The sequence below is a fragment of the Mobula birostris genome, chromosome 8 (assembly GCF_030028105.1).
Source record: "Mobula birostris isolate sMobBir1 chromosome 8, sMobBir1.hap1, whole genome shotgun sequence".
Taxonomy (NCBI): Eukaryota; Metazoa; Chordata; class Chondrichthyes; order Myliobatiformes; family Myliobatidae; genus Mobula; species Mobula birostris.
The window spans coordinates 101,130,641-101,142,689 of NC_092377.1; the positions used below are offsets into that span (position 1 = coordinate 101,130,641).

At 40.5% G+C, this 12,049-nt stretch overlaps 1 protein-coding gene across 1 annotated transcript in view; it reads left to right on the top strand.

Annotated features, from left to right (window-relative positions):
- The first annotated feature begins 215 nt into the window (after nucleotides 1-215).
- The window catches only part of LOC140201540 (nuclear receptor-binding protein-like), a 102,055-nt gene continuing 90,221 nt past the window's right edge, over nucleotides 216-12,049 (top strand). The window contains exon 1 of the mRNA XM_072265809.1: nucleotides 216-682. Within this exon, the coding sequence (XP_072121910.1) occupies nucleotides 515-682 (168 nt within the window). The 5' untranslated portion in view covers nucleotides 216-514. The remainder of the gene's footprint in view (nucleotides 683-12,049) is intronic.

A 12,049-nucleotide genomic window follows, 5' to 3' on the forward strand; every position in this document is an offset into this window, starting at 1 on the left:
ACGTTTTAGTTGCCCCTCCACCTATTGGCGTCATTGGCCCGCACTGCCCTTGCGCGTGACATAACCGTTGGGGAGGGAAGAGCGCGCTGTCTGTGACGTCATGTCCACCGGCCCAACCGTTTAACCCCACCCCTTTAGCGTTCACTCTGATTCTGACGCTGACGGATTCTGATTGGTCCGGTCAAATGTCAGTCAAAATGACGTCAGACGCCCGAGGGAAGTGGGTCTAGCCGTTTGAACGTCTGAACGAATGGAGTCGATGTTACGGTCGCCATTAGCTCGCTGAGGAGAACGGCTCCCCGCGTCTGAAGAAGACTGGGAGCGCCGTCAACCATCCCGTCGGTGGGGTTTGCTAATACGCCGGGGTAGCTGGTAGATAGCAGTCAGCGAGTTTTTTTTTGTTTCAAGTCGATCACCACACCCCCGGTGCCGGTGTCCGAGAGAAGCAAGGCCGCCGCCGCCGGGCTCCATTCGGACGGGTGTCGGGGCGGCGAGCTCAGCAGACGCTGAGGTGATGTCGGAAGGCGAAAAGGCGGTGGCGGCGGCTGCGGCTGCGGACAAGGCAGCCGAGGCCATGAACACCACGGCCGAAGTGGACGACGAGGAGGAGGAGGAGAGTGAAGACGAGAGTGAGATTCTGGAGGAGAGCCCGTGCGGCCGCTGGCAGAAACGACGAGAGGAGGTGAGGCTCGTAAAGGAAGTAGAAACCCACACACGCTATCGCGCAATGCTAGCTCCCCTTTAAACTACTTCTCCTTTCCCCAGGGAGCCTTCTATAATCCATTCAAGTTTGTCACGTTAACGAGTGTACAACTCCTCCACAGAGGCTGCTCGACTCGTTGTATATTGTGTTGCTGTAGGTCCCAGCAGAGTTTTGTCTGCAATATGTTAGTGATGTGTAAGACCACCATCCGCATGTCATTGCTAAATGAATGAGTTGCTATCAAAGTAAATTTTATTATCAAAGTACATATATGTCACCATATACAACCCTGAGATTCATTTTCTCATGGGCTTACTCAGCAAATATATAGAATAATAATTATAGCAGGATCAATGAAAGATCAACCAGAGTGTTGAACCCTTTTGTTCAAGAGCTTGATGGTTTTTTTTGGGGGGGGAGTAACTGTTGAACCCAGAGCATGACCTGGGTGGTGGGGATCTGTGATGTTGGATGCTACTGTCTTACAACAGCATTTCATATAAATGTGTTCTGTTAAATGTCCCTGGAACTACTTGATCAGATCACTGTTGCTCGCTATCAGAATGGAGTTGTTGCTTCTGCTTTCTTCTTCCCTCCGCCCCCCCTTTTCAAAAATAAGGAACCTCAAGTATTATTTTTATTTTTGAGATTATGTTCTGGTGTCATCCCTATCTCAATACTACTGTTTTTTTTGAAGCCATGTGTTCTCATTAGAGAAAAATACCATCCAGAAAGTTTGGAATATTATAGCTAAATTTGTTTGAGTTTGTGATCCATTTGTGACTTGGTTTTGTTGACAGGAAACACCTCTGGATATAGGGGACAGGTGCAGAACACTTGTGTTGTTCCACTGACTGCTTACAAATTCAAGTTGGCAAACATGGAACAGTGTGAATTTTGTTAACAGTAACAGTGTTAATTAGTCCGAAGAAAAAAGCAGCCTTTGCTTTTTACAAAAGAAATTGTTAAATCTTTCATTAGTTTTAAGGTTTCAGGAATTTCTGCAGAAGGAACTCTCCAAATCCTGCTTATTTTATTGGCTGAGATTCACGATCGTTTTGTACATGACCAGATGACAACACTGTCACAACCAACTTGTTGCTAAGTTAAAAATTAAAAGCAGAAAATGCTGGGAAAACACAGCTATTCAGCTGCATCTGTAGAGGAATTAGAAAATTGGGCTTAGTGCTGTTTCAGATTTCTGTATCTGAGGCTTTGTGCTTTCTCATGCTGAATTATGTGTTTGTAATCATACCCAAACCTAGTTTCTGAACCATAATTTCTTTATTACAAAGACTGCCTCCATCTAGATTTGTAACAGTCATGGTCTCTTTATCACTTGCCTGTTGTCAAAAGTCTTGTATCTGGAGAATTGGCTGTTTTCGCTGTTCTATTCCTCACTGTGCCTGCTGAGCACAGTGAGGAATACAACATTCATTTCTAAATCATAGGTTTAGTGCTCTGCGAATTTGCATTCGAGACCATTTATTCCTAACCAAGCCATGGTTTTGAAAATAGATGGCCTAAAAGCTTTGAAAAACAGCTTGAATAACTGTTGCAAAGTGATGAATGTTTAGACGGTACAGAAACAGGCCCTTCAGTCCATCTGGTCCATGACAATTTGGGTAATGTTCTGGGCAATATTAAGCAAGGTATGAAATAAGAGAATTAACCACTTATTGCTGATTATGCATTAGTAAATGAAGACCAAATTATGAGGTAGGATTATCAAGTGGTAAGGGTCTTTAACTAGAAGCAGTTAAAAGATGTGTGTCATAGAAAGTGAAGGATTTACAAGCTTTGACAGGTTAAGAGTGAGAAGGGAGATGTTTGAAGGGAGCTTGAAGCAGGCTCTAAATGAATTTGTATGTTGGAAGAAGAATTTTATAAGTTGCTGACATCAATTCTTGCAATCAGAAAACTCCTTTGGGCAGCTCAGTATATAGGAATCAAAGGTTACTGTGGCAGATGACCAAAGAGCTGATAAGGGCATGGAGGTTTGGCAGTAGCTCCTCTGGAAAAAGCACAGGGGAATTTTTTTCTTGAGGTAGACAGTATTTGATGGAGTGTATATAATGTTAACAGCTGAATTCATGTTTGTAAAATGTTAAAGTTGATACAGAGGCTGGGAAGTTACTCAGAATATTTTTCCTGCTCGTATTGTGATAAATATGCTGATGTGCAAGCAAAGGCATAGTCCAGGAGTATGAGGTAAAATTTGAATGTCTCTTTCTTGACTACGTCATGTTTCATCAAATGTGAAGAATAAGGAAAGTGATCTATGAAGCTTTTATGGTATGTGGCAGATGGAGATGATCTTGTTTGTGGTTGAGTGACATGCACTCTGTAGTCACTTTGAAGTTGGTGCCACACTCTCAAAATGCTGAAGGAACTCAGCAGGCCAGGCAACATCTATGAAAAGAGTAGTTGACATTTTGGGCTGAGACCCTTCAGCAGGACAGGAGAAAAAAAACTGACAGGTTTAAAAGGGAGTGGAGGGAGTAAGTTAATGCCTTTGACTTTGCAGTCCTGAGATGGGTTTAGAACAAATGATGCCATTTGTGATTTTGCATAAATACAGGTGTCCCCTGCTTTACGAAAGTTCGCTTTACGCCACTGCACTTTTACAAAAGACGTATATTAGTACCTGTTTTCACTAACCGAAAGAAATCCGAAGAGGATTTTTGCTTTTATGAAAAAAGGCGCCCGCTTTAAACTTGTGTTTACCCCGAGAAAGACTACCACGACCATGAAGCCTTGCACGGGCAGGTGTGTGCGCATGCGTGTATGTGCTGATTATTTTTTCTCTATAAATCGGTTTTGGCTAAATCTTCCCGATTCTGGTAAGTGACACTACACTACGTACATTATTTCTACTTTATATAGGCTGTGTATTTATCATATCATTCCTGCTTTTACTATATGTTAGTGTTATTTTAGGTTTTATGTGCTATTTGGTATGATTTGGTAGGTTACTTTTTGGGGCTGGGAATGCTCAAAAATTTTTCCCATATAAATTAATGGTAATTGCTTCTTTGCTTTACGCCATTTCGGCTTATGAAAGGTTTCATAGGAGCGCTCTACTTTTGGATAGCGGGAGAAACCTGTAAAATGGTGAGATACTTGATGAGATCCAATTTATTTAGTGGTTTTTGATGAATAAATTGGCTAGGTTAACTCCCAGCTGTTTTAAAATGGTGCAGTGTGCCATGTTTATGTGGATGACGGCTTGATTTCACATCTTATCTAAAAGACAGTATTCAGCTCAGTTTTCTGGGGTGGGACTTGACCTGCAACATTTGACTTGCCCCAATTGTGAAGTATCCCTGTGAGTTGGTGGACGGAATCAGCACAGGAATTTCATGGAGTTGTGGGAAAGGTGGTAACAATTTAATAACATTAGAAGGTTGTAAAGTTGACAGGGTTCAAATTGAAAAAGGATCTCGTGCTTTCCAGGTGTATATGATGAGTAAACACTTCTAGGGCTTCAAGCCAGGTACAAATGATGCCTGGGCATGCCTAGTCCGGTGGTCTTTGTTTACAATTGAATTTCAGTTCTTCCATAGGTCTCACCCTAAATAAGAAGCGAAATTCAATTGTAAACTAGGTGGGAGAGTGGATACCTGATTGGATGATGACTAATCAATCAGGAAAATTGGAACGCAAACACGAAGAAATCTGCAGATGCTGGAAGTTCAAGCAACACACATCAAAGTTGCTGGTGAACGCAGCAGGCCAGGCAGCATCTCTAGGAAGAGGTACGGTCGACGTTTTGGGTGGAAGGATCTCGGCCCGAAACGTTGACAGTACCTTTTCTTAGAGATGCTGCCTGGCCTGCTGCGTTCACCAGCAACTTAGAGGAAAATTGGAATACAGGGGTATAAATGTCATCGGACTGGACATGCCCAGGCACGAAGAAGTGGGCAGAGTTGTTCATCGAAAGGTTGGTAATAATCGATATCTGTACCTGGCTTGAAGCCCGAGAAGAGTTTAAGGTTTAATTTTTTTTTTGAGTGAGTGAAAACAATATTGTTGAGAGGATGAGTGACAGGAAAGGAGATGATTTGCGATGGAATTCTAGCAATAGAACCAGGAGTTAACAATGTGGTGAGAAATTGATGAGTAAGTTTGCCAAACTTGGGATACAACAATGTTTTTCCACTTCCTTCAAGTCCTTTGTTTTACATTTAATGCTTGCTGTAAAATGAATGCACAAACAGCATGATTAGAATTAGCAAGGGAGCAGTTGCAATTCTGTTTTCCTTGCCACTCTTTTCTCTGAGCAAAGATTTATTTGTTGTGCACAGCAATGTTTTCCAGCTATTTCTACCAAGTTGTAGAAGTCTGACAAGAACTGATCCATCAAAGGATGAGGGCACATTCAAACTGGGATCTGGCTGTGGTTGCAAAATGTGCCCACATTCGTTGATTCCTGCATGGAAACCAGAGAACTTAGACCAGACGTGAGAAACATCTTGGACTTAAACCTCCAAGCAGGATGTTTCTCCTTCTTTTTCCTTTGCAATAGGAAAGATTTGAGAGCTTAAAGTTTGTGAGCAACGTAACTGACGGTAGTACTCGAATACCAGTAATATTGGGTAATTATCTTGCGATCTAATCTGCATCCGCCACTTCTGCTGGCAACTCATTCCTCACTCTCACCCCTCTGAGTGAAGAAGCTCCCCCTTTGTGTTCCCCATAAACATTTCACCTTAGTTTCACCTAACCTCAGTGGAATTAGCCTGCTTACATTATTTCTTTCTGTTCCCTAATTTTGTATACCTCTATCAAATCTCTTCTCATTCTCCTATGTTCCAGGGAATAAAATCCTAACCAAATCAACCTTGCCCTATAATTCGGGTCTTCAAGTCCTGACAACTCACTTGTGAATTTTCTCTGCACTCTTTCAACCTTATTTACATCTTTCCTGAAGGTAGATGATCAAAACTGCACAGAGAGCTCCAAATTAAGCCGCACCAATGTTTTGTACAACTTCACCATGACATCCTGTGTATTCGATTCTTTGATTTATGAAGGCTTATGTGCCAAAAGCTTTCTTTACTACCCTATTTACCTTTGATTCTACTTTCAAGAAATTATGGATCTCTGTTCTACTGCAGTGCCCACCATTCACTGTGTAACTCCTATCCTGGTTTGTTCTCCCAAAGTGCAAGGGCACACGTCTGTATTAAATTCCATTTTTTAACCCTTTTTTTCAGCTGGTCCAGATCCTGTTGCAAGCTTTGATGGCCTTCCTTGCTGTCCACTACACCCCAAATCTTGGTGTAATCTGCAAATTTTCTGATCCTGTTTACCACATTATCACCCAGATCATTGATATCTGTCAAACAATTGATCCCTGTGGCACATCACTAGTCACAGGCCTTCAATAAGAGAGGCAGCCATCTATATCCTCTCTCTAGTTTCTCCTACAAAGCCAATTTACTACTTCCGCTTGGTCGAAACTTCTTGACCAGCCTCCCATTCAGATCTTTGTTAAAGTAGAAGGTGAATTAATGTTTTTTCATATCCAGGGTATATTTTCCCTTTAAGGAAGAGAATATTGTACTGGCTTGTTTGCATTTTAAATCTTTTTTTATATACAGGCTTACCAGATGTGATTGCTGCTCAAATCACCCAATCTGAATGTGGTTTTGGACTGATTATATCAAAAGTCTGCATCAAAACTTTGCACCTGGAGGTGTGATTGGCAGGGAATTTCTTGTCAGTTTACAAGGTTTATAGATTTTCCAAACATGACATTGAACAGACTTTTTGGCCAATGATATCTGTGCCGCCAAATTAAAATAATCCTTTCTACCTACACAATTTATATCAATACATCCCTACATATTCAAAAACATTTGCTCTGCACGTTCCCTTTAAACTTTCTCCCTCTCACTGCAAATCTATAGCGTCTCATATTTGGCATCTCTTTTTTTTGCTCAGCATAATGAAACTTTTAATTTACAGATACATTTACATTTCTTCCCCTCACAGATATCAGCTGTCAGAACACTTCCATCAAAATATAGACATCAGCCCAACATCCTATACAAAAGCCCTTATTAGTATAGCAGACAGGTTTACATCTACATACTGCAGAAAAGGTTGCCATGTTTTATGAAAATGATTTGTTTTTGAGTGTACCATACATGCCAGAAGTCCAAAGGAGTGTATTCCATGATTAATTTACGCCAACCAAAAAGTCCAGGGGCCTTATCGGATATCCAACAAAGTAAAATGTTCTTCCTCGCACAAAGAGTCAGGATGTTAAAAAGTTTTTTCTGATGTGCATTAATAATACGACTGCTGGGTAAGCCTAAGAGAAAAGGCATTGGGTCCGGTTCAATCTCCATCTTCAGAATCTTTTCCATTTCACCCAAAATATCACTCCAGTATGCCTGAAGTTTGGGACGAGTCCAAAAACAGTGGGTGAAAGTTCCAGTATTTTACATTTAGAACACATTGGAGAAACCCCCGTCTTAAATTTCGAGAGACGATCTGGAGTCAGATGGGCTCTATGCAGAATTTTGAGTTGCATTGCTTTAGTTCTATTACAAACTGAAATTTTCCTTACATTATCACAGATGTCTTCCCATGTTTCAACTGTAATTTCTACTCCCAGCTCTTCCTCCCAGACCCTTCCCAGCTGCTCAGCCTCTCCACAAGAACATTCCCTCAGGATGCTGTAAAAAGTACTGATGGAGACTTCACCCTAAGAACAAAACACCCTCTTTTCTATGTCAGAACTATAGAAACCAGTTAACAATGATGTATTTTTTCTGTATATAATCTCTTATCTGAAAGAAATGAAAAAGATCCTTGTTGGGTATGTTAAATTTCTGTGCTATTTGACTAAAAGACATCATCGTTCCTTCATCAAACAAATCTCCTAGATGGAAAATACCCTTAGAAATCCAAAGTTTAAATCCGGAATCTATTATGCCAAGCTGAAAGTCTGGACTGCTGGTTATTGGAGTGAAGAGTGATATTTTCGCTGCGTTGCCCTCAATTTGCCGCACCGCCCTCCAAGCCCTGACTGTATTAATTGTTATTGGATTGCGACAATATTCCTTAACTAGTTTCATCTTATTGAGGAAAAGCAAATTAATAAGAGGGCATTTTGCTTGTGAAGCTTCAGTGTCTAGCTAAATAGAGGAGAGGTCCCTGCAAACCGATGCCTGGAAAATCCAGACCCCCTAGACTACTGGGAAGCTGTAACTTAGACATTTTAATACAGGGTCTTTTTTTGTTCCAGATGAAAGAAACTAACCAGCCATTTTTTTAAAAAAAGTATCTGTTGGGTAAAAATGAATGCAATCATTCGTATTGGGTAGAGCAGATGAGGAAGAATGTTCATTTTGAGCAAGGATGTTTGGCCAAGCCAAGAAATGGGAGGAGTGCACCATCGTTCAAGATCCTGTTTGATTTTGTCAGATAACTGTGTAAAGTTAGCTTTGAACAATTGATTAAACGTAGGTGTGATAAATATGCCCAGGTAAACAAAACCTGTCTGTGACCATTTAAAGGGGAAAACACCCTGAGTGTCAGGTACCTGCTGCAGATTCCCCAGAGGCATAGCCTCTGATTTAGTAAAGTTAATTTTATAACCTAAAAAGGTGCTAAATGAATTGATGCATTGTATAAGGTGTGCACTGATACAGCAGGGTTTGATAAGAAAATTAAAACAGTATCTGCATACAGTGTAATTTTAAGTGACTAGTCCTATGCCTGGAGCAAATAATTTGGGGTCTCGCCGAATAGCCTCAGCCAATGGCTCGATCACTCATGTGAAAAGTAGTGGTGATAAAGAGCAGCCCTGCCAGCTGCCCCTCAAAATACTAGAATTATCTGACCTAATACAGTGAGAATTGCAGCCAAAGGGTCATTATAAAGAGCCTTCACCCACTTAGTAAAATTATTGCCCACACCAAATCGTTCTAAAGTGAAAAAAAGGTATGGCCATTCGACACGATCAAAGACCTTTTCTGCATCTAAGGAAACCACCAAGCTGTCCACTGCCTGTTGCTGACATGCCTGAATCACATTAAGTAATCTTCTGATTTTGTTAGATGATCTATGGCCTTTTACAAAACCCGTTTGATCCTCTTTTATGATAAAGGGTAACACAGTTTCTAATTGCAACGCTAAGGTTTTAGATAAGATTTTAAAGTCAACATTTAACAATGAAATAGGCCTGTAGGAGGCACAATCTTAAGGGCTCTTTCGTTTTTTAGGAATTAGGGAGATATTAGCTTCTCTCAATGACGGTGGGAGGAGACCACAATTAAATGCACGATTGAACATGTTTAGCATAGGCTCTGATAATAACCCTGTGAACTCTTTATAGAATTCTCTAGTGGGTCCATCAGGACCAGGGACCTTCCCACTTTGGAGCTGTCTCACAGCTTCCTGTATCTCATGTATAGATAATGGAGCATTGACGAGAGACTCTTGTTCAGAAGAAATGCCTAGGAAATCTAAATTCCTGAAAAAGGACTCCATCCTAGATTGTCCATCATTTCATTGCTTAGATTGATACAATTTAGAATAAAAATTCTTAAACACAATATTAATCATTTTAGAATTACTAGTGAGGGCTCCTGTCCCATCCCTAATTGAAGCAATAGTCTGAGAGGCATTTTTCTTTCTAGCTAAATAAGCCAAATACCTACCTGGTTTTTCACCATGTTCAAACAATCGTTATTTAGCAAATTTCAATTTTCTTTTGGCTGATTGTGTAAATAAAGAGTTTACTTTACAGCATAGGGCTGTGATATTCTGTAACTTGGCTGCAGAAGGCTTATTAATATAATCCTTTTCAGCTGCCGCAAGCCTTGCTTCCACTAGGCACTACTGTTCCGCAGCTTGTCGCTTCTTACTAGCAGAGTAGAAGATAATTAATCCCTTTGCATAGGCCTTAGTGGTTTCCCGGAGCATCAATGGACTACTAGCTGATTTGGAATTAATAGATAGGAGAGTTTTGAATTCAGAAGTAATCTATAAATTTATTATCTTTTAGAATAAAGGGATTCAGCCTCCACTGTCTAGATCGTGCTGAATTATCTTTGGGCTTAATATTTAAGTATACTACTACATGGTCAGAAATAGCGATATTTCCAATTGTGCAGGAGTATTTGGTATTTCTGCTTTGGGAAATGTTCTGGGTGTTGATGCTATCTAGGCCTCTCAATTCCTATCAGGTCTTTCCTCCACCTTTTATACTCAAGAAAACCATTGAAGTTTGTACAACCTCTCATATCTGATACCTTCAAATCTGGACAGCATCTTCTGCACCTTCTCCAAAGCCTCCAAATTTTCCTACAATGGGGTGACGGAACTTCATGCAATACTGCAAAGCGCAGTGTAGCAGCAACTCAAACAACCCAGTGTTGCTGCTGCTGCTGCCAACCAGACCGGTCATTATCTTGTATGACGTACCCTCTGATCAATCCAATTTCCAAACAGTTGAAGAAATACGGTCCTTTATTAGCACCATGTAAAACATGATCTTGAAGTGATGAAATTTATGAAACTAAAACTAGTGATATTAAGTGAACTTAAGCAGACTTAAGTGAAGTTAAGTGGTCAACAAAAGATATGATACCCATTGATCCCCAGTTTTAAACAGCGGAGAACAAAGCACAAATACATAATTAAACCCTTCGCTTTTACTACGCCCCCAACCACATGTCTAGTGACCGTCATAAATGCGCAACACAGAATATAATGCAGGTAGAAAACAGATGCATAACTCCTACATGCGATTTAACCAAACTTGTACAACTGCATCATGACTTCCTGACTCTTGTACTCTTTGCCCCTGTCATGCCCCTAAGCAATCAATGTAAGCAAGGAGGGACATTCCAAGAGAGCAAGTTTGTTGAATGCTTACAAGCTGGCTTTTTAGAGCAGTTTGTCATTGAGCCTAGTAGGGGATTAGTTGTGCTGGACTGTGTTATGTAATAAACAGGAGGTGATTGGGGAGCTTAAGGTAAAAGAATCCATAGGAGGCAGTGATCACAATATGATTGATTTCAACTTTAAATTTGATAGGGAGAGAATAAAGTCTTACGTAGCAGTATTTCAGTGGAGTAAAGGAAATTACAGTGGTATGAGAGAGGAGTAAGCCAAAATAAATTAGAAGGAGATGCTGGCAGGGTGACAGCAGAGCAGTAATGGCGTGAGTTTCTGGGAAAAATGAGAAAGGTGCAAGATAGATGTATTCTAAAAATGAATAAATACTCAAATGGCAAGTACAACTGTGGCTGATGAGATGTCAAATCTAATGTAAAAGCAAAAAAAAGGGCATTCAACAAAGCAAACATTAATGGGAAAACAGGATTGGAAAGCTTTTAAAACCCTACAGAGAGCAACTAAAAGAATCATTATGAGGGAAAAGATGAAATATGAAAGTATGCTAACAAACAATATCAAAATGGACAGTAAAAGGTTTTTCAAATATGTAATAAAAATATAAAAGGGATTAAAGTGGATATAGGATCGCTAGAAAATGAGGCCAGAGAAATAATACTGGGGACCAATGGCAGATGAACTAAATGAGCATTTTGCATCAGTCTTCAATGTGGAAGACACCAGCAGTATGCCAGCTGTTGAAGGGAGTGAGGGAAGAGAAGTGAGCGCAGTTATTATTTCAAGAGAGAAGGTACTCAAAAATCTGAAAGACCTTAGGGTACTTTAGTCACCTGGACCAGATGAACTGCACCTTCGGGTCTGAAAGAGGTTGCGGTAGAGATTGTGGAGGCATTGGTAATGAAATTTCAAAAATCATTGGACTCTGGCATGGTGCCAGAGGACTGGAAAATTTCAAATGTCACTCTACTCTTAAAGGAGGAAGGCAGCAGAAATGAAATTATAGACCAGTTAGCCTGACTTGAGTGGTTGGGAAGATGTTGGAGTCAATTGTTAAGGGTGAGGTTATGGAGTACTTGGTGACACATGACAAGATAGGACAAAGTCAGCATGGTTTCCTTGAGGGAAAATCTTGCCTAATGAACCTGTTGGAATTCTTTGAGGTGATTACTTTGAAGATAGATAATTTTGAGGTAGATGTATATTTAGAATTTCAGAAGGCCTTTGACAAGGTGCCACACATGAGGCTGCTTGGCAGGTTAAGAGCCCATGGTATTAAAGGAAAGTTACTAACATGGTTAGCGTATTGGCTAGTTGGTAGGAAGCAGCGACTGGGAATAAAAGGATTCTTTCCTGGTTAACTGCCAGTGACTAGTGGTGATTTGCAGGTATTGGTGTTTGGACTCTTTCTTGTTATTCTGTATATCAATGATTTAGATGATTGAATAGATGGTTTTGTTGCCAAATTTG